Source organism: Xiphias gladius, chromosome 15, assembly GCF_016859285.1.
Source record: "Xiphias gladius isolate SHS-SW01 ecotype Sanya breed wild chromosome 15, ASM1685928v1, whole genome shotgun sequence".
In the NCBI taxonomy this organism is placed as follows: Eukaryota; Metazoa; Chordata; class Actinopteri; order Istiophoriformes; family Xiphiidae; genus Xiphias; species Xiphias gladius.
The window spans coordinates 14,876,536-14,895,656 of NC_053414.1; the positions used below are offsets into that span (position 1 = coordinate 14,876,536).

Sequence of the window (19,121 nt, forward strand, 5' to 3'; positions counted from 1 at the left end):
ACCATTTAAGAACAATAAGAATTGTTACTTGAGGAGCTATACAATAAATCTACATACAATAATATGAATAATAAGAATATGAATAATCTTTATTTATATAGCACCTGTCTTAACTAAGTCACTAGTTGCTGCACAAGTGAAAGCAACCAAGAAACAGCATCATTAAGTTTCATTAAAGAGATCAAACGAATGATTACAAAAAAAATGAGGGAAAATAATTAACTGAAGCAGATTAAAGATGTGTGCTTCATAAAACAACTGACTAAACAACTGGAAGAAATCGGGCATCGTGCTATGGCGGTGCATCTCAGCAGCAGGGACAGGGAGCTTGGTCAGAATTGAAGGAAGGATGAAAGCACCTTTGGTGTTGGGGAACACCATAAGCCACAGAGAGCATATGTATATATGTGGACAGCTGGATAGCTCAGTGGTTAACACTGCTGACTTTGGCGAATCCCGGCAAGGGTAGGGTAACAAAGTGTGGACCCTTTGGCAAGGTCCTTGATCAGTATGAGTGATACCGCAAATTCGAGAGTCATACCGGCTCGGACGTTGCCCGGGTCAACAAGGTCCGTGTCAGGTGTTGGGGAACACAGAAAGCCACAAAGAGCATTACCCCCCATGGAGAACAGGCTGGAGGCCATGATCAAGGCAATACGGAGAGCAGTTAGTCAACTCTCAGACCTACAGAAAGGTGTGGGGATGAAAGGGATACCCAGGATACCCAGGAAGTACAAGTACAACTCAACCTCATACCTGAGGCACTGGCACTGAAGAGGCCTGAAGAAATCCATCCAAAGTGACAAGGTCCTCCCAGGGCTGAGACTGAACAATACTGGAAGAGCATACAGGAGAAGGAGGCATCACATAACACCAATGTGCTGCCAGCTGTACCTGGCAGCACAAATGAAACAGCTGTTGATTGATGGGACGCACCCAGACTACAGGCTCCACACAGACTCAATGCCACACACATGGATACTGGAGTGCTTGGAAATGTACAACATCAACAGGACACTAAGAGCCTTCATCAAGAACTCAATGGGGCTTTGGAAAACAACTCTGGAGGCCAACTAAAAGCCAAGTTACCATCAAGTGCGGCATATATAAAGGTGACGCACTGCTGCTCTGCATAGGCCTGAACACCCTCAGCCAAGAGTGGCTACGGGTACCAGTTCCGAAGCGGAACAACCATCAGTCACCTCCTCTAATTGGATGACATCAAGCTGTATGCCAGGAATGAGCGAGACATCGACTCACTGATCCACCTCACCAGGATCTAGAGCAACGACATCCGAATGTCATTCGGACTAGATAAGTGTGGTCTGATGGTATCCAAGAGAGGGAAGATGATCAGAACGGAGCCAACAAGCCCAATAAAAGAATGAGCAAGTGGAAGAAGAGATGTTTAAGGTAAGTCACAGTCAGTGTAATGAGTGTGTATCTGTCCCTGTCAAAGGATTTGGTTGATTGATTGAAGACTCAGTTTCCAAAATGGAGACATTTTACACATTATGTATGACTGCATCATTTATCACATGTAACCACGGCCTATTCATAGTCTCTTGATGTTGAATCATTTAACAGGAAATTGCGTTTAATCAGAAAGTCTTTGTTTGTTTTTTCTCAGCAGTGGAGCTGGTTGTTAAATGTTTTCATGACCAGTTCATGATCAGTTCTCTGTAAAATGTTATAAAACTCTTGTGTTTTTCAGAGCAAAAGATGTCTTCCTGAACTGCCTCAGTTAGACACGGAGTTCCACCAGGTTCTGCAAAGGAACCGAAGTCTTATTATCAGCCCTGTTATTATGATCTTTATGTGGAACCTACATTGTGCTCTATTCTCTTTCCTCCTGGTCTCTCTCTCTTTCGAGGTGTTGTGTTTTTTCCTTAATTTACTCAGGACGCCTTTTTCCATGTGGAGTTTGTTTCTCAGTATTTTTATAAATACTTATAAACTTATAAAGGGCTCCATCTTTGAAGATCTCTTATAATTTCCTTCACCATTGGGACTAAATCCATTTTTATCATATCATCAAAAGTAAAAGATACAAAAATACCTAGATACCTGAACCCATTAGGAGACAAATGAGAAGGAGTGTATCTCAGTAAGGTGTAGTGTTTTTATTCATGGAGGTGTAGAAGTTGAAGTTAGTGAAGTGTTAGTGAAGGCATCACACCCGAATGCACTTATGTAGGACAGATGTAGGACGTGCCTCTGCTGGGAATATTCCTAACCGCTGATTTCCCTGTCGATCAAACAGCTTAACATTCTTCCAATCAAAGTGATGTGAATATCTGAAGTAAATACGAGGCTTCAGCAGTCCGAGTTACACAAATCAAGTTGATATCTTCCAAAGTTACGGTCATTTTAGCACAGAATTCCCCTTTTGCGTTTCCCCACATTATGTTTCAGTGTGGAGCTTTTTATTTATATCTGTTTTATTAGGTATGTGCAGGTAAAACGAATGCGGTCTAATACAACAGTCCTGCATCACGATTATAATGCTCATGTTATCATTTATTAACTTATGTTCCCTTTGCTAAAATCGACATTTGTCCATTTTGAAATGATGACCTTCGTAGCTCTTGTAGCTGGTAGTAGGCAGAATCCCAAACCAGCCCCTATCCCCTCCACCTCTGTTTGCCCATTCACGTGGAAGTTTGCCATATTAAGGGCCTTCCCAAACAAGTTATCGAGTCTAAGTGGACTGTGAAATCCTGCATTGGTGCAGGCTCACAGTCGTCCTGGCAGGAAGTGCATATGCAACAGGAGAATGGAAGAAACAACATACAAATGTAAGAGTTCTGTCTTTCTACTTTGTCAAGAATTTTAGATCAAGCACGTACACCTTTGTTTTCCTCACGCTGACTTTACTGTCTCAAATAAAATCACAGAATGTGTGATAAACGATAAAACAAAAACGAGGATGTGTTGTATGAAAGAAAATTATGTCAATGCTTGAGAAGAATGTACTGTTATAATACCAGGACTGCTTTGTGGTGCTTTGTTATCTTTTACCACCTCAAGGGGGCGCTAAGGTGTTTGGGGGTGGTGCAATATGTAAAAGTGAAGTGCAATGGCTACAGTCGCACACTTAACTTGCTTGTGGTCAAAATTAATGGTCCAGCATTACTGGAAAGGGACTGGATCAAGACATTAAAACTATAAATGTTACTATGGTAAGTTCATACCTAACCTTTCAACCCTAATAGCACCTGTGACAGGGTTACTGCAGAAAGATGCTAAGTGGGAATGGTCAGCATCAGGCCAGAAAGCATTTAAGGAAGCTAAAAAACATTTCTTACTAACAGAGTTCTTGTACATTACAATCCAGATCTACCACTAATACTAGCATGTGCTGCTTCACCTGTAGGGATAGGTGCAGTGATCTCACACAAGATCCCAAATGGCAGTGAAAAATCTATAGCTTTTGCTTCTAGGTTGCTTACAAGCAACTAGGGTTGGTTTTTGGGGTGATTAAATTTCGTGAGTATTAGTTTCACTTTTAATTCAATCTGGTAACAGACCACAAACAACTACTAAAGATCTCAGGTCCAGAAACAGGGGTACCTCCCTTAGTCCCTGATTTTAGCTGCATATACATATGAGATTCGGTACAAACCATCTGGGCAGAGCGGAAATTCTGATGCATTATCCGGACTCCCAATACCAGATGACAGATTTCCAAAACCAAAACCAGCATTCAGGGTGTCTTACTTAGACCGTCTTCCTCACACTGCAAAAAACATAGCACAGGAGACTTGGAGAGATCCTGTACTGGCAAAAGAGAAACAGTATGTTTTTGCAGGATGGCCAAAGTATGTACCAGAGAGACTGTACATACTTGGAAACAAGGCTAAAGGTCCATAGGAGAGAAAACACTGTGATTTTGCAGAGGATAATAAGCAGATTTTTCTCACGTTTCTTGAATTTGCATCATTCTTTAAGTTGAATGCAGTTAAACACATCGAAACTCCAGCTTATCCTCCAGCCTCAAATTGTTTGGCTGAAAGATTGGTCCGAAACTTCAGAAAGTCTCTAGCATAGAATAGAGCAGCAGGTGACAAGTCCTTGCAGCATTGTGTTGCCAAATTCTTGTTTAGCTACCTAAACATGCCACATAGAACTGCCAAGAAAATGCCAGCAGAGGTGTTTTTGAAATGACAGGTCTGTACTAGATTGTCTCTAGAAAAACAAGAGGTATCTCAGTATTTCCAAACAGTGAGTTTTCCAAAACAGTCAGGTATGAAAGGGAAACTCGGGTCTTTCTCTGTGGGTCAGGCAGTGCTTATAAAAAAAACTACAGAGGAGGAGAGAAGTGGTTGGATGGTGTGATTACTGATGTTTTGGGTCCACTAACATACTTAGTGAATGTGAATGGAACATGTATAAAAAGACATGTAAATCAGATGCTGGAAACAGAGAGAAAGAATGTGGCTCCAGAACAGACTGTAACAAGAGCTGAAGGAGACTGGGATTACCATATTGATCCAGGAGATGATGTGAAGGACACTGACACCGTCTGTGTTGTCTGTGAGCAGACACCAGAGGAATCTCAGTGCTCAGAGGTGACTGACAAAGCTCTGGAAATCCCTTCAAGTTCCGGATGCACGGAGCACCCAAAGACAAATGTGCGCCTGACTCAACGTTTGGTTTTATCGTGGACTGACAGATGGAGACTATGGCTGCAGGTGTCACGTTATGGACAGCAAACAGTATTTACAAACACAAAGTTACAAACTTTACAAAGTTAGTTGAATTGAAAACCTTTTGTAGGTGTGTGTTCAGCCGTCGTGAGTTTATTTGGATTTTTTTTTTTTTTCGAGAAATTCTCGATACGTAAACAGAAAATGGTTTTAAGTGTTCAACTACAGGGGAGGAGCTATAAAACCAGTGCTGTTTTGGGACACTATGTTATCTGTTATGGCCTAAAGGGGGGGCTATTGTGTTTAGGGGTTCTTAGTGTACGAAAGGCTGCTCAAGTGCTTGCATGGTCTCCTGCCTCCTAATAAAACAGCCACCATAGTTTGCTAACTTCGCTCTTTGTCATTTTTTGGCTGGAGATATATTTCCCACAATATTCTGTTATATACAACAGAGGAAAATATCACTTTGTCCCCAAGGTCGCTTGACCTTTGACGCTTGAGTCATCTGCGAGTGTAATTTGGAATTGGGCCATAGTGACAGTATTTGCTTCACGTCTCATGGAGACTGAAAATCTGCAAGAAGTGACTGTCAAAACAATCCCACTTTTAGTTTATAGGTGTACAATGTCTCCCAACATCACAGAAGTGTAAGACTTTTTCAACACCTCCTAAGACCGGAACTCTATCAACTGAATTCAATGCGTTCAAGACATTTCAAGACCTGCAGATACCCTGTTTTTATGTCATTCATTAATCCAGAATTAGATGATCATTGTTCTACGAATTACGGAAAGCGGCCGGATAAAATAGTTTTAGTGGGTTTAAATCGTGGGGAATATGTGGGGTTAGCCCCTCAATGTCAAGTCAAGTACCCCGAGTGTGGGAAAACAACAACAATAGGCATTCAACGTGGTTACTACGACACGGGTGAACAGGCAGGTTGCAGATTGTCATTATCACGGGTAAAAGGCCTCACGACTACTGTGCAACTTGTACATATACTGTTCATAGGCTCTAGAGTCAAGTACCAACTTAGAAAAACTCCTTTTGGAAACTCACCCTCTGTTCAGGTCCGACATGGTGAACGTCAAAGAGCAGAGGAGTCCAACATGTGACCCTCTGCTTACACTGCTATTGGTTCCCGATCAGGAAGTGTGCATGACAGCAGACTGTAAATTGAGAAGATGAAATAGAGAGCAAGACAGTGCGGTGGAAGATTGCACTCCCCACTATGTTGTTTGCCGAGAAAATGGCAGCTGTTTAAAACTACTAAAAAACAAGCATCAAGTGATTTTGGTCTTTTCACTCTTTTGGTGTGTGAACTTTCTTGATAATGATAATGAAATCCACCATCTTTGGAAATTGACCTCTGAGATCTCCACAAAGCTCTCCAAGGGCTCAATTTTACAACTATAACTAAGAGTTAACTGTTTGTTTCACCTGAGCCAAAGCATATAACGAAGACAATGCTGGAGTCTCTGACAGTCTTTGAGTTAGGCAGCCAAAGCCCAGACTGAAACCCTATAGAACATCTGTGGAGACCGGAAGGTGGCAGTTCACAGACGCTTCCCATTCAACTTGACGGAGCCTGAGAGGATCTGCCAGGAATAATGGATAAACTGCCCAAATCCAGGTGTGCAAATCTTGTATATAATGACCCAAGAAGAGTAGACGCTGTAATTGCTAATAAAGGCGCCTCTACAAAGTACTGAATTAAGGGTCTGACTACTTTTTTAAATGAGATTTCAGATTTGAATTTCTGAAAACATGTTTTCACTTTGTCATTATGGGCTATTGAGTGTAAACGGATGGGCAAAAATGGCAATTTTAGCCACTAAAAATTAAGAGAAAGGGTCTGAACACTTTCTGAAGCCAGTGCATGTACTTTCTAACTTCTCAGAAAATCTGATAGACACCAGTGTTTTTCACCAATTAATTCTTAGTTAAGATCTCACTTTGACATCTGTGAAGATTCTCAGTCATCCAGGTCATGTTATTCTTTAAACGCTATGTGAAGGCAACTGGACTTGCTTGAAGTCCTTGAAGACGTTTTGCCTCTCATCCGAAAGGATTCTTCAGTGCTGACCAGTTGGGAGTTCCAGGTAAATATCCTCCGGTGAGATGAGCAACACTTCTGAGTCACTGAGGTCAAATAAGTCGTTGACCCTCACGGTCATCATGTCATTTGTAGGATCACATGGGTCAAGGTGTGGATGGGTCCTAACACCGCGAGGGTCATTAGGGTGACAAGTGAGTCGTTGACCCACCCTGCCATCATGTGAGTTCACTGAGGTCACTAGTCCCGTTGTGGATGGGTGTTCAGCTGTCTTGCCTACATCGATCGATGTACGCATTTTGGCCAGAGAAGACAGATGGTTTGAAAGAGGAGTGAAGAAGCCATTTTTGTCAATCTCTAACAACCGTCACTAAACAGAGGAGGTGGTCTGAGACAACACCTGTCAGCGACCTACAATGCAGTTCTAAGTTCACTCCCCAGACAGCTGAACACCCATCCACACAGGGACTTGTATGTTTAGCAGGCCTACCGAGCACAGGCCCAGGGGTCCCCTGATCCCTTGGGACCCTGGACTTGCGCCTGATACCCCCTCATTTATCTACTTGTTCAGATAAAAAGCTACACTCAACTGTAAGTTTTGTTAGAAAATGTAAAGTTACATGACTATATGTGGCCGAGATCACCAAAACATCACGTTACAATCTACATAAAGTATACACAGACAAAAGTGTACAAAGAAACACATTTATTAAGATATATATTTACAACCTGTCACAATCCAGTTATTTACACGAATCAGGTGTACACATGAAACAAAAGTAAAGTTGTAATCAGGAGTATGAAGTAATTACAAGTATGGCACTGAGTGGTAAGAACGAGTGTGATCAGTAAACACCAACAATCATCAACAAGCTTTCACTGGGGGAAAAAAAAAGGATATTTGACACCGTGGCCAATTTATACATTTATCATAAGATTTCAAATTGCAGACGTATATTGTTTAACATCCTTTGTGTAAACATTGAAGAACTCAGTTCTTCGAGGCAAAGGAAAAGCCATGTGTAACCTGCTGCAGGTTCACTGCGACTCTAAATGAAATGGCTGCTTTTACTTCCATGCTTTGCTGTTCTATTGAAGGTTGAATGTAAAGTATGTGTGTCCAGTTAATGTCTAGAAATAAAAAAACATATAAACTGTATCTTAGTTTCCAAGTTTGCATTAAAAATAATGCTGGTGAGAGAGCCTCTGTGCTCTGATTTCAAGTACAATATGTATGTAGGCTATGAATTACTTCTATGTTCAGTGAATTGCCACCAAGAGGTATCAGCATGCCATTCATTATTATGAGCCTTGAAAACAGCTTGTATCCTAATTTTCAAGAGAAAACTCAGAGAGCAAAACAGGAAAATCGCTCGCAACTAACAAAAGGTATATCATCAATTAGGCAGATTTCATCAAAGAAACACATTAAAAAAATGAATGGATGAACGAACAGACTGACAGTAAAGATAAAGGTAATGTGCAAGGAACGGCACAACACTTAAAATGTGCTGACACATTTGTTTTGTCAGGCTGATTTTAGACCAACTCAGGAGGAATCTTACAGCTATGGAGCACCATGAAGTTGCAAATGCAATTTGTAAGTTGTTCTTTTTTTTTTTCTCTCTTTTTTTAAGTAAAGTGCCCCCTCAAGTGGCTGCTGCTCGACTAAAATAACAGTTAATCGTGGCAAAAGCCGAGCGGCTGCAATGAGCTTCATCACTCTCAAATGAAGATTAAAGTGCTTAAGGCTGAATTTGTTTTTATTTACACGCCAGACCTTCTGGCTTATTTCCGTATATTTGGAGATTTATTTTATGTTACTGCCCAAATCATACTAACTGCAACTTAAAAAACCTATTCCATCCATGATTTTCCTTCATGATGCTAAAACTATATCCACCTCAGCCCCACAAATCTCTGCTCACAAACTGCATTTATCTGTATGATATATGTGTGATCATCTCACATATGGAAATAATTTGAAGTTAATTCTCCATAGCTTTAAGTAGATCTCATTAAACATTCAACAAAGTGCTAACCAGCTGATTTCACTCTAAACTGGTGACTATTTTACAAATATTTGAAAATACTTAACATTAGTGAAATACATTTAGGAAAGCCAATGTCCTATCAGTAGACAATAGGCATGCAGTGCATTTCCAGAATCACTTCAGCTTTTTACACAACCCTCACATGAAATGTTAAAAACTGCAGCTGTGAGACATATGAAACTGGGGCTCTTTTATAAATGAAGTGCTACCTCAGAGAAAACAACAAATCTACCTTCATGGCTCCTGTTTATAAATTATGACCCCCTCCTCCATCATTACAGGCTTCTTGAGAGCCGCTTTACCATCATACCTGCCTATACTGCATTTGTTTCGCTTGTACTGTATGAGAGCTACAGTACATACTTCATTCAGGAATAGGGCCACAAATAACCCTAAAAATAACTCTAAATTTATTATGTACATCGGAATGAGAATTCTTTACTCTGGACACATTAGCTGATTAATTTATTTCCCTTCATTGCTGGTGCCCAAACTTCAGAGTCCTGTAAAAAACAAACAAACAAAAAAAAAACATTTCTGTATAAACACAGTCCGGGAGCGGGGTGGGGGCAATAGTTTATGTTGCAATGATCGAATAGTGCTCACCTGGTACATCCTCCTTGCCTTTGGTGACTCTCTGGAGGTCTTACGTAAACAAACTGCACAAAACGGGGCAGGTTTAAGAACAAGTGCAATAAAATCAAGACATAAAATGCACAAATACATATCAAGACTTGGTGACAGCTCCTTGAGGCTGTGCTTAGGGCAAGTGCATGCACTCTGACGAAGGCCACAAGCTGAAATGCATCGGCCTCACAATAAAATTGTGCAAGTAGGCCCAAGTAGGGAATGATTCCCAACATTATCGCTGATTATTGACAAATCTTTGATCCAAACCAAAGTGAAATTGCACTTGAATCAATGAACTGTTGATACTTACCAACTCTCTCTCACAGCTTCAATGTCACTCACGAGATTCTGTGCTAAACAGATGCCAAAAATCTGAAACCAGAAACGAAGAAATTACATATAAGGTTCATGAAAAGTTGAGAGAGATCAGATGTAAAAGTAAACTGTTCACACTGTCCCTCACCTGTAGTAATGCGATCCCAATAAAGATGCCCGCCACCACTGTCAGGTTGTCTTGAAGCCACTTCTCAAACTGAGGGACGCAGCCTTTGATATAGATGAAAGTCCGCTGCTCAGAGTCCTGGAGGAACATTTACAAAACACACCAGTCAAACCAATTTTATGGCCTAATAATCAGGTGCAGATGAATGTTTTGGCTTTTACTTTGATGATCCTTTGAAAAGTTTTAAATCTTAGAGTTACTGTGATCAATCGTGTTTACTTCGCAACAGCTGACAACATTTTTACAACAATTTGTAATGGTAGTGTAGCATTTTCCTTTTTATTTTTGTGGTCTCCTCAAAAGCCCTTTACATTAAAATGCCTCTGAACTACTATTACCCAGTTTTTAACACACACTCAGCTCATTGTTTTCCTGCTCTGACTCGTTAAAACTGCTTCACTCTGCCTTTTCCCCCTCACATTTACAGTCAAGAAAACAAATGCAGCCCTTTCCGTACATTATGCTACTATGGAGTAAGGCCAAAGCTAATGATGGGGGAAGGGTTTCACTTCCCAGTGCATTGCTGAAGCATGAGTAATACCACACGAGCCAAAGGGCTGATGGAGAGCCAGCTGCTGTGTTTTGAGGAGTGAGGAGTTGGGAAACATACTGAAAGTGGAATATTTTGCCCAGGGTGGAGCACCTCATGACCACATGCAACTATATAAAGCGACCTCAGGCAAAATAAGCAAGAGCGAATTCCACTCTTCATGCTGTTTTATAGCACCGGCTTACTTTTAGATGAGTGTCTCGGTTTCTGTCATCAGTGTCAGTTATCTCACCGTTTTTGCTCGGATGTCGTATCCACACTGAGTGTTGATGACGTCCTCCTGTGAAGAGAAGACGGTTCTTGCTTACACATTTTTCAAAAGGTGAATTCAATATATTTAGATAAAATGTTGTCTTAAATTTGCAAGTTGTCGCTGCTTGGTTTCAACCTGTACTTAATTTTCCCTTTTCTTTTTTTTTTTTTACAACTATAACGATTGTGTCACTTGTTGTCACTGCCACTACCCCTGCATGTTATACCATTACATCACCAGGAGCACTGCTGTCCAGCATGTGACTGTAGTGGGTCTGGCTTCTGGGGATGTACTGGACAGCAGTGGTCCCAATGAACTGAGCCTGTGTAAATCTGCACAGAACCAGAGCTGTAGACCTTAAACTCAACACTTGCATTTGAGTCAGGTTCAGGTCAGAAAAATTAGAACTTTGGACTTCACTTGGACTTGGCTGCTGAGAGACTTGACACACGGTTTAACCTGGTAAAACCCTGAAACAACTGAAAAATAAATAAGACGGCGACGTGCAGGTCTTTTAAATTTAATTATTAGGCTTGTACATTGAAACAGCTCGCCCATGTTAGCCCAATATCATAGATCACAAATTTGCCTCAATGGGGCTTAACAAATCTGTACAGCGTTACGACACCTTCTGTCCTTCGACACTCGAATCGGACAAGGAAAAACACCCCAAAATAACCACTAAGTATTTCCTGTGCAGCCACAGCATGATATGGCTTATTTGTTTTTGCCTTAGAGTTCCACTGTTGTACAAAACTATTAAAAACACATAAATGCACTATTTACTCCTTTCTGAGTAAAGTCTTTTAAAAACTACAGTGCCCAGCTGTTTTACGAAATTACAAAGCCTTTTTTTAAATGAAATTGTACATTTGTGACCCTTTTTTTTTTTTTTTTCTCCAAGATTTAGTTCTTTCGTAGGACGAAATGGGCTTGGTGCCTAGAACCACAAACAAGGCAGAGATGTCAGAAAGTACTGAGAGACTGACAAACAGATTGTTGGTTTGTATCTTTTTATGGTATTTGATGACATTAAAAAATACAGAAAAATGCCAGCCTCCTCATTGAACTACTGTATGTGTCATTTTAATAGTCAGCAGTTAGAGACCTAAAATACACTTGAAACTGTCTTGAAATTTGCTCATGAAAACATGTGCCTTGACTTGGACTTGGCCTCAGGGACTTAAAGGAAAGGCAATTTATTTATATGGCACAATTAATTACAGGGAAACTCAATGTGATATACATGTAACTGCACACAGCAACAAGTGACATGAAATTATAATAAATAAGACACAGGAGCAAAATATTTCTGTGGGGAACTCCTAAGTGCTAAAATCTAGAAGGCTCATACTGAAAATGCGTTGGAGTGGTTGCTGTATCTTATGTTTGACAGAGATGAGGCAGAAATGTTGCTCTCAAAGAGGATGACCTTGTTGGAACAGCCTGTCCTTGGGTCAGCAAATAAAAAAATACTCTTGTGCAAGTCTGTTTGGCTGTCACTGCTTTGCACAAGTTAGCAGCTGTTAAGAGTGTTTTTCTGCCAAAAAAATAACTTTGTCAAGGTAACTCCCTCCCAGCAACTTTCAGACTTTGCTGTGCTGGCAGAGTCTGAGAGGACTAAACACTGGGGCCTGGATGTCCTGTTTGGAAGTCAGCCATGATAGTTGACAACGTCAGCCAGCCTTCTGGAGGACACAGATAACCAAGCTATCTGTCACAGGGAGGACCTTAACGATTTCCCCTTCAACTACTGGCAGTGTAAAGGTTTCAACATGTTAGATAGAGACCTACTAAATTCGAATTCAAGCTCTAAGACACAAAAACAACAAATTAAACCCACAGGATTTTCGGCTTTACCCTAAGAGTGAATGAACTGGCTGTGAATTAGAAAGACCTGCGCCTTAACTTTCAGTTGGTGGGTTATAATTTGCTTTATTCGCTTCAGGCCTGGTACCTGTTTCCATTCTACCGTCGGCTGGACGGTCTCAGTTTCAGAGAATCCATTAAACCCAGCATGTAGAGTGTAGTCCATGTTGTCCTGCCGACGAGATTACTTTAAACTTTCTGATAATCACTGCATCTCTCAAACCATCTGTTGTTTATTCCCTCAAGCACATGAGCATCCAGGCTGTTTGTCTATATCTCTCTCTTTCCTTCTCTCTCTCCCTCCCTATTTTCTCCTACCTGTCCTCTCTTTTCATTTAGACTCTGTGTGCCTGACATCGGCTGTCCTGGGACCTCTGTCCCTCTCCTGCCTGATCTGTACACACAATATCTATTGCCTGTCTGTCCGACCTGGAAGAGGGATCCCTCGTCTATTGCTCTTCCTGAGGTTTCTTCCATGTTTTTTCCTATTAAAAGGTTTTTTCTGGGGAGTTTTTCCTTGTCCGATTCTATGGTCTAAGGACAGAGGGTGTCAGATTAAGCCCCTTCAGGCAACTTTGTGATTAATGATATTGGGCTATATAAATAAAATTTGACTTGATTTGACTTGTGTGTTTGGGAAGACATACCGCTGGATCTTTGGTGCAGCAAGAGAAGGGCACCCCACATTTCTCTCGACTCGGGTTCGAATCGGTGCAGTTGAAGTAGATGTTCAAATTCCAGTCATCAGCTCCAAAAGCTCCACAGCACTCCCACTAGACGGTTAAACAGACAACGAAACCTCACATATATGTCAACAATGACCTAAAGAAATGAACAACCATGATTTATACAAGGTAAAGTCACTACTTAGGATAAAGAAAGGTAATGCTCACATATTCCTGGGTGAAGTCTATCAGGTTCTGCAGGTCAATGTCGTCCCTGTATGCCCGAATGTTGTTGTTAATGAAAAAGTTGAGCTGGTCCTTGATCCAATCTTTGAAGACAAAGGCCAGGACTCCTGCAGTCAGCTCCAGGAAGAAGATGATGCCCAGGAACACAGAAAACTGAAAATACATAGGCATTAACAGTTCTCTGAATTTAACAAACATTACCATGATACCAAGGAAGATCAAGACATCTCTGATGAAAGCCTTGGGGAACGTACAAACTTGAGCAGGAAAGAGTTTTCACGCAGCGCTCCGATGCAACCAGCGAATCCGAGGATGAACATCACACCACCCACCACAAGGAAAAGCCAGACGGGGTCAAAACCCCCCAGATCTGTGATGGATGAGATGTTAGAGAGAACACCCTGGTGAGGAAGCAAAAGAGGGTGAGAGTGAGTGGTTAGAAGGGTCAAGTTTTTCAAAGAGAAATAAACACACTGAAGTCCACTGTCCTCACTATTGGCAAGTAAAACTAATTGTTCTTAAGTAAGGCAATAAGTTTGCTAAGCGTCCAAGTTTGTACGTATGCAATCTCCCTAAAAACCCAACTTGAATACTTTCACATTCGGAGGGTAAATATGTATCAGGAGCTAGCCACCCTTTTAGCTTAGCTTAGGACAAAGACTGGAAATGGGGAAACAGCTAGCCTGGCTCTGTCCAAGGTAAAAAAAAAAAAAAATCTGGCTACCAGCACCTCTAAAGCGACACAGTCCAAAATTGAAAAGTTATGGTCTTATGGGGGGGTTATGTGCCAAAATATTTCCTGGCTGGGAGCAGTAGCTTCCTGGAGTCTACACTGGTTGGTTGCTGGACAACCGCACCCGGACAAGAAAGAGCCCTGCAGATAACCCCCCATTGCAATTCAGTTTGTGCATGGATTAAACAAATGAGTTATATTGTGTTAATAAGTGAGCTTTAGAGGTGCTGGAGGGTGGATTTTGTTACCTTTGGACAGAGCCAGGCTAACTGTTTCCACTGTTTCTGCTAAGCTAAGCTAAGCGGCTGCTGGTTCCGGCTTCATTTTAACGTACAGACATGGGAGTGGCAATGATCTTATCTAACACTTGGCATGAAAGCGTATCATCCTATTTCCTGAAATGTTGAACTATGCCTTTAATCATTTAAGCCATTTATTAAGCAAAAATGCCAAATATTCTCTAGTTCCACATTTCCACATGTGAGGATTTGCACTTTTTTTTTCCTCTTATCTTAGTGTAAATTGAATCTCTTTGGGTTTTGGCGTGTTGGTCATTCAAAACAAGACATTCGATGACATCACCTTGGGCTTTAGGAAATTGTGATGGGCATTTTTCACTATCTTCTGATATTTAATTGACCAAACAGTTAATTGAATAATAAGCACAATAATCATCAGATTAATAAATAATGAAAACATTCGTTAGTTGCAGCCATAAGTAAAGTATGAAGCCATAATCTACGAAATCATCAGCTTTAAAGGTTTTTCAGTGAAGGTCAAGGCACTCCCTCTGGACTTTCTGTCCCTTTTTTACACCCCCAGTACTGACAGTTCACAATGAATGAATCTGTGAAATGCATCGGATCCATTCAGAGTCTATTGTTCCGAGGGGTGTCCCACCGGAAAGCACTACTTTCCTCTCTCATTCAGTAAAGCCACCGCTTCCATTTCATGCAGGCAGATGGGCGTGAATGACGAGTCATGAATGTGAACGATCCACTTAGTTTATGAATTGTCCACGAGTGAAAAGGCGCGCGCAATTAATAAATGCATAAGACTCACCTTCTCGCTCCATGCCCACAACCCAATGCCAAGGAATGCCACTCCCAGGAACTGATAGAGATGAAAAGGAAAGCGACAAGAGAGACCAGAGAGCAGGATTATTTTGCTGTGACTGCAACACGTGGTCCTTACACAGAAGCACGGAGAGAGAAACCTCAGAGAAATTTTTCCTAGCCGTGGTCCATTACTAAACATTTGTCATCACTTTTGCGATTTACAGACTGAATGATTTGTGAATGAATGAAACAAAAACAATTATACTTATAGTAGTTGCTGGTGCTTGGTGTTGGACCAAACACAATGACTGAGATTGAACAGAATCTGATTAAATGTGCCTCTGCTCAAGGAACCTAGAATTTACTGTAGAAACACTGACCTGGTCGCTTTAATAGAAACAGACTTGTAGGATGTCAGAACAACTCTCCATCACAACAGAGCAAAAAACTTATCTGAAGTCTGTGTGATGTGCACAAAAGCTCAGGCTAGTAAGTGTACCTTGTGTTAATATTATTTTGACAAACTTTTAACGCATAGTTTGGATATCGTGGATTAGACATACTAAGACTTTATCTGTCATTCAAATATCAACAGATGATAAATGTGATTTGATTTGGTCCTAAACTTAATCAAAACAAAATCTTAATTCCTATTTAGATTAATAACAATTAATGACAAGAATAAAAACCCACTAAACGCGCTTGACACGACTACCTAAAAGAGCGCTAAGTTAACAAATGATGATGCGCTTTACAGAACTGCTGCTAACTGCTGTCAAACCCATTTATTCATAGATATAAATAGATATAAAGCACTTAGCAGATTAAATTTTCAAGAGATTATTTATGAACGAGATGCAGAGGAAAGAGGAACAGATGCTTCTGACAAAGCCAGCTTCCTCTGATGATACACAGTATGAATGGCGGCGGGACCATTGACTGTATGGTTGGCCGAGGTCCTCTGTAGGGCCTGACAGGTGGCCTTCTTCTTCAGAGGTCCGTGAGGGGGCAAAAAACACTTTGGCGCCACTTATGGCACAGCTTTCAAATAGGGGTAGGCAACATGATGATATAGTGAGACGATATAAATCGCTCATCTGCCTGTGAGACACTTTTCTGTACTGTTCATGGCGTGATACTTCTCTTTAGAGTCTATAGGTGTTTTTCCACATAGAAGATCGCGACATGTCATGGTAGGAAAAGCATAGGAGTTTCGCCCACAGGAGGCCTTTTGCGGCCAATACTGCAAATCGACGAGCAGGACTGCTGTGTCGGATTTTTGCATCAATGTGATTGTCAGGTTTTTTAATGACTGCATTAGCCAAAGCAGACACCCCCACCTGGTTATTTTACCCATGAATCAGAAACAACAGAAATGTATTATGTCGTCATGATTATTGCTGGAACGGTGAGTTGACTAATCAATTAGTCAGGCAAGAGGAAATTAATTTGCAACAATTCTGATAACAAATTAATAATTTCAGTCAATCATAAAGCAAAAATGTCAAACTTTCTCTGATTCCAGCTCCTCAAATGTGTGGTTTTGCTGGTTTTTCAGTTTGTTTCATCATTGTACATTAAGTATGTTTGAGTTTCGGTCGCAAAAAACAGTCACTTTTAGCTCAAGAACATTGGGATGAACATTTTCACAATTTTCTGACGTTTTGTGGGCTTAATACTTTATCGATTAATCAAAAAGTAATTGGTACAATAATCATTGTGAAAACAATTTAGTAGTTTCAACCCTATTCAGCTCTCTTCCATATTACTGCTGCAAAAACAATTCTAATTTTGAACATGATTATATGTTTAATCAGTTGGTCGATGCCAGTCACCCCAAATTATTCTTAATGTAAAACCTAGAAAAGAAGTGAATTCTCATATTTGGCAACCAAATGTTCAGGGCATTTTGCTGAAAAAATGATTTAAAAAAAAATATCCAAAATGTTGTCATTTAGTTTTCAACTAATTTTTTTTAAAATCAACTAATCCTTTGAGCTCTGATTCCGTATGGTCCACGGCTACTTTCAAATAAGGCTTTCCTCAACATTAATATGTATTTATCAAATACTTGGTTTTATTGAATGACATTACTAAAGCCATTTGTTGTCCCTATTAGCACCTTCATAAAGCCTGTCTGACCCTACTTCTTCTCCCCAGTAAACAGAAAAAGTAGCCAGCCTGTTTAAAAATCGTTGACCGGAGGCCAAAAGTGGGACTTCCAGAGGTTCTCGATGGGGGTTAACTGGTGAGTCCAAACCACAACAGTAGAGGTTTGCTCCCCACTGTCGTGTTACTCAGCACCGGACCACCAGGGATGGACACGACTGCTCGGAGCACAGTGTGCTCTGCCCCCACCCAAGCATCACCGACGCGGCGCAGCAAGCGTGTCCCCGGACGAACAAAGCGACGATGTTATCCAACAGTCAGGAAAGGTCCTTCACCAGGAGCCCCTCCAACCCCTGATGCCGACGACAACACGGAGCGAGAGAAAAAAACAAACAAACAAAAGCGTGCCGACAGCTGACAGTGGGAGCAAGTGCATATGGGGCAGTCGAGCCCACTGCGGGGAGGGCACCATCCGTGTCACCCGCGAAAACCGGCAGGAACAGGGAAGAAGAAGACAGAAGAAAAAAAAGGCCACGACTCTCATGGGGATCGCAGTTAAAGCTGCTGCTGGTGGAGAACAGAAACGGGCCATGTCAGTGGATCCGGCTGAGGGCACACCAGGCCTCACAGTGGACTCACCCAGAATATGATGTTGAATCCGAAGATGAAGTACTTGATGCAGCAGCTCACTTCGTGAGCCTTGAAATGCTTTCCTGACATCATCTGGAGAGATCTCTTGTTTTCCTCAAACGCCGCCCGCGGTGGAGAGGAATCACATCTACGGTCCTCGGTCTGTTTGACAGCCTGGTTGTGAGAAACACCCCTTTTATTTTTTTAAGCCTCGACAAACCCGCCGTCACTTCTTCTTCTTCTTTCTTTTTTTTAGCGTCTAATTATGAAAATCATTCTGCATCGAAGCGACCGAGGAGCGTTTTATCTTTCAGGGTCCCGCTGAGTATATCGGTTTATTCCGATACAGATCTCCAAAGGTAAAACGGTGAAATAAAGCGGCTGAATTGAACCAGACTCAAACCGATGGTCTTCTATCCGACCCATAATCTATACATGGCCGTTATTTGATTGACACGTGTGGAAACCAATGAGGGTCTTTAGTGGACAGAAGGGGCGGGACTTCCTCCGGCAGAGGGTCCTGAAATGACCATGACTATAAAATTAAACTTTATCAACAGAATTTTAAGTCACCTCAGTATTATGAAATTTTATTTTATCCTGCGTCTTTTTACAATGATGAAGTTCAATGCAGCTCGTTTTTTTCATTTCATACTGAGCAGAATAAAATATAACATTTCATAATATCATGGTTAAATTTTTTTGTCTATATTAATTCCTATGATTATTTACCTGTATGAAGGAAACTGCTTGAAGCTGCTTGACACATCAAATATTTAGCAATGACTTAATTGTCTTTTTTTTTTTTTTTTTTTTAAACTCTGACATATAAACTAGCACATCTGACGCTTCCTGTTCATATTTTAGGCATTAGGACATCTTTCATACCTTCTAACTTATTTAATTTATTTTTAAAAAGACAAATTACCCTGATATTCAGAATGAATCCCAGAGAAAATAAAATTAAAGCAGTAAAGCAGAAGTGATTTAATGTTTAAGTCTGCTTGTATATTTATCATTATAAACTGAAAAAAACAAGTTCTAATTTCTCAGGCATATGATTAGTTACAGTGTATGCGGTTAGTGTCTTTGGGGTTTTGATAGGTGGGGGTTTGAA

The 19,121-nt window shown here is 40.9% G+C and overlaps 1 protein-coding gene across 2 annotated transcripts; it reads right to left on the reverse strand.

Moving 5' to 3' along the window:
• Window positions 1–7,396: 7,396 nt before the first annotated feature.
• LOC120799915 (tetraspanin-5) lies at window positions 7,397–18,119 on the reverse strand. Of its 2 annotated transcripts, XM_040145434.1 has the most exons (10): window positions 18,014–18,119; window positions 15,270–15,320; window positions 13,729–13,875; window positions 13,457–13,627; window positions 13,211–13,336; window positions 10,674–10,721; window positions 9,853–9,969; window positions 9,700–9,761; window positions 9,366–9,418; window positions 7,397–9,262 (listed from the first exon to the last, which is right to left on the reverse strand). In XM_040145434.1, exons 1-9 carry the CDS (start codon window positions 18,095–18,097, stop codon window positions 9,406–9,408), a joined length of 819 nt encoding a protein of 272 aa, XP_040001368.1. In that variant the 5' UTR covers window positions 18,098–18,119; the 3' UTR covers window positions 7,397–9,262; window positions 9,366–9,405. The 2 variants fall into 2 exon arrangements, with proteins under 2 accessions (XP_040001368.1, XP_040001369.1); XM_040145435.1 differs by lacking the exon at window positions 15,270–15,320.
• Between the last annotated feature and the right edge of the window lie 1,002 nt (window positions 18,120–19,121).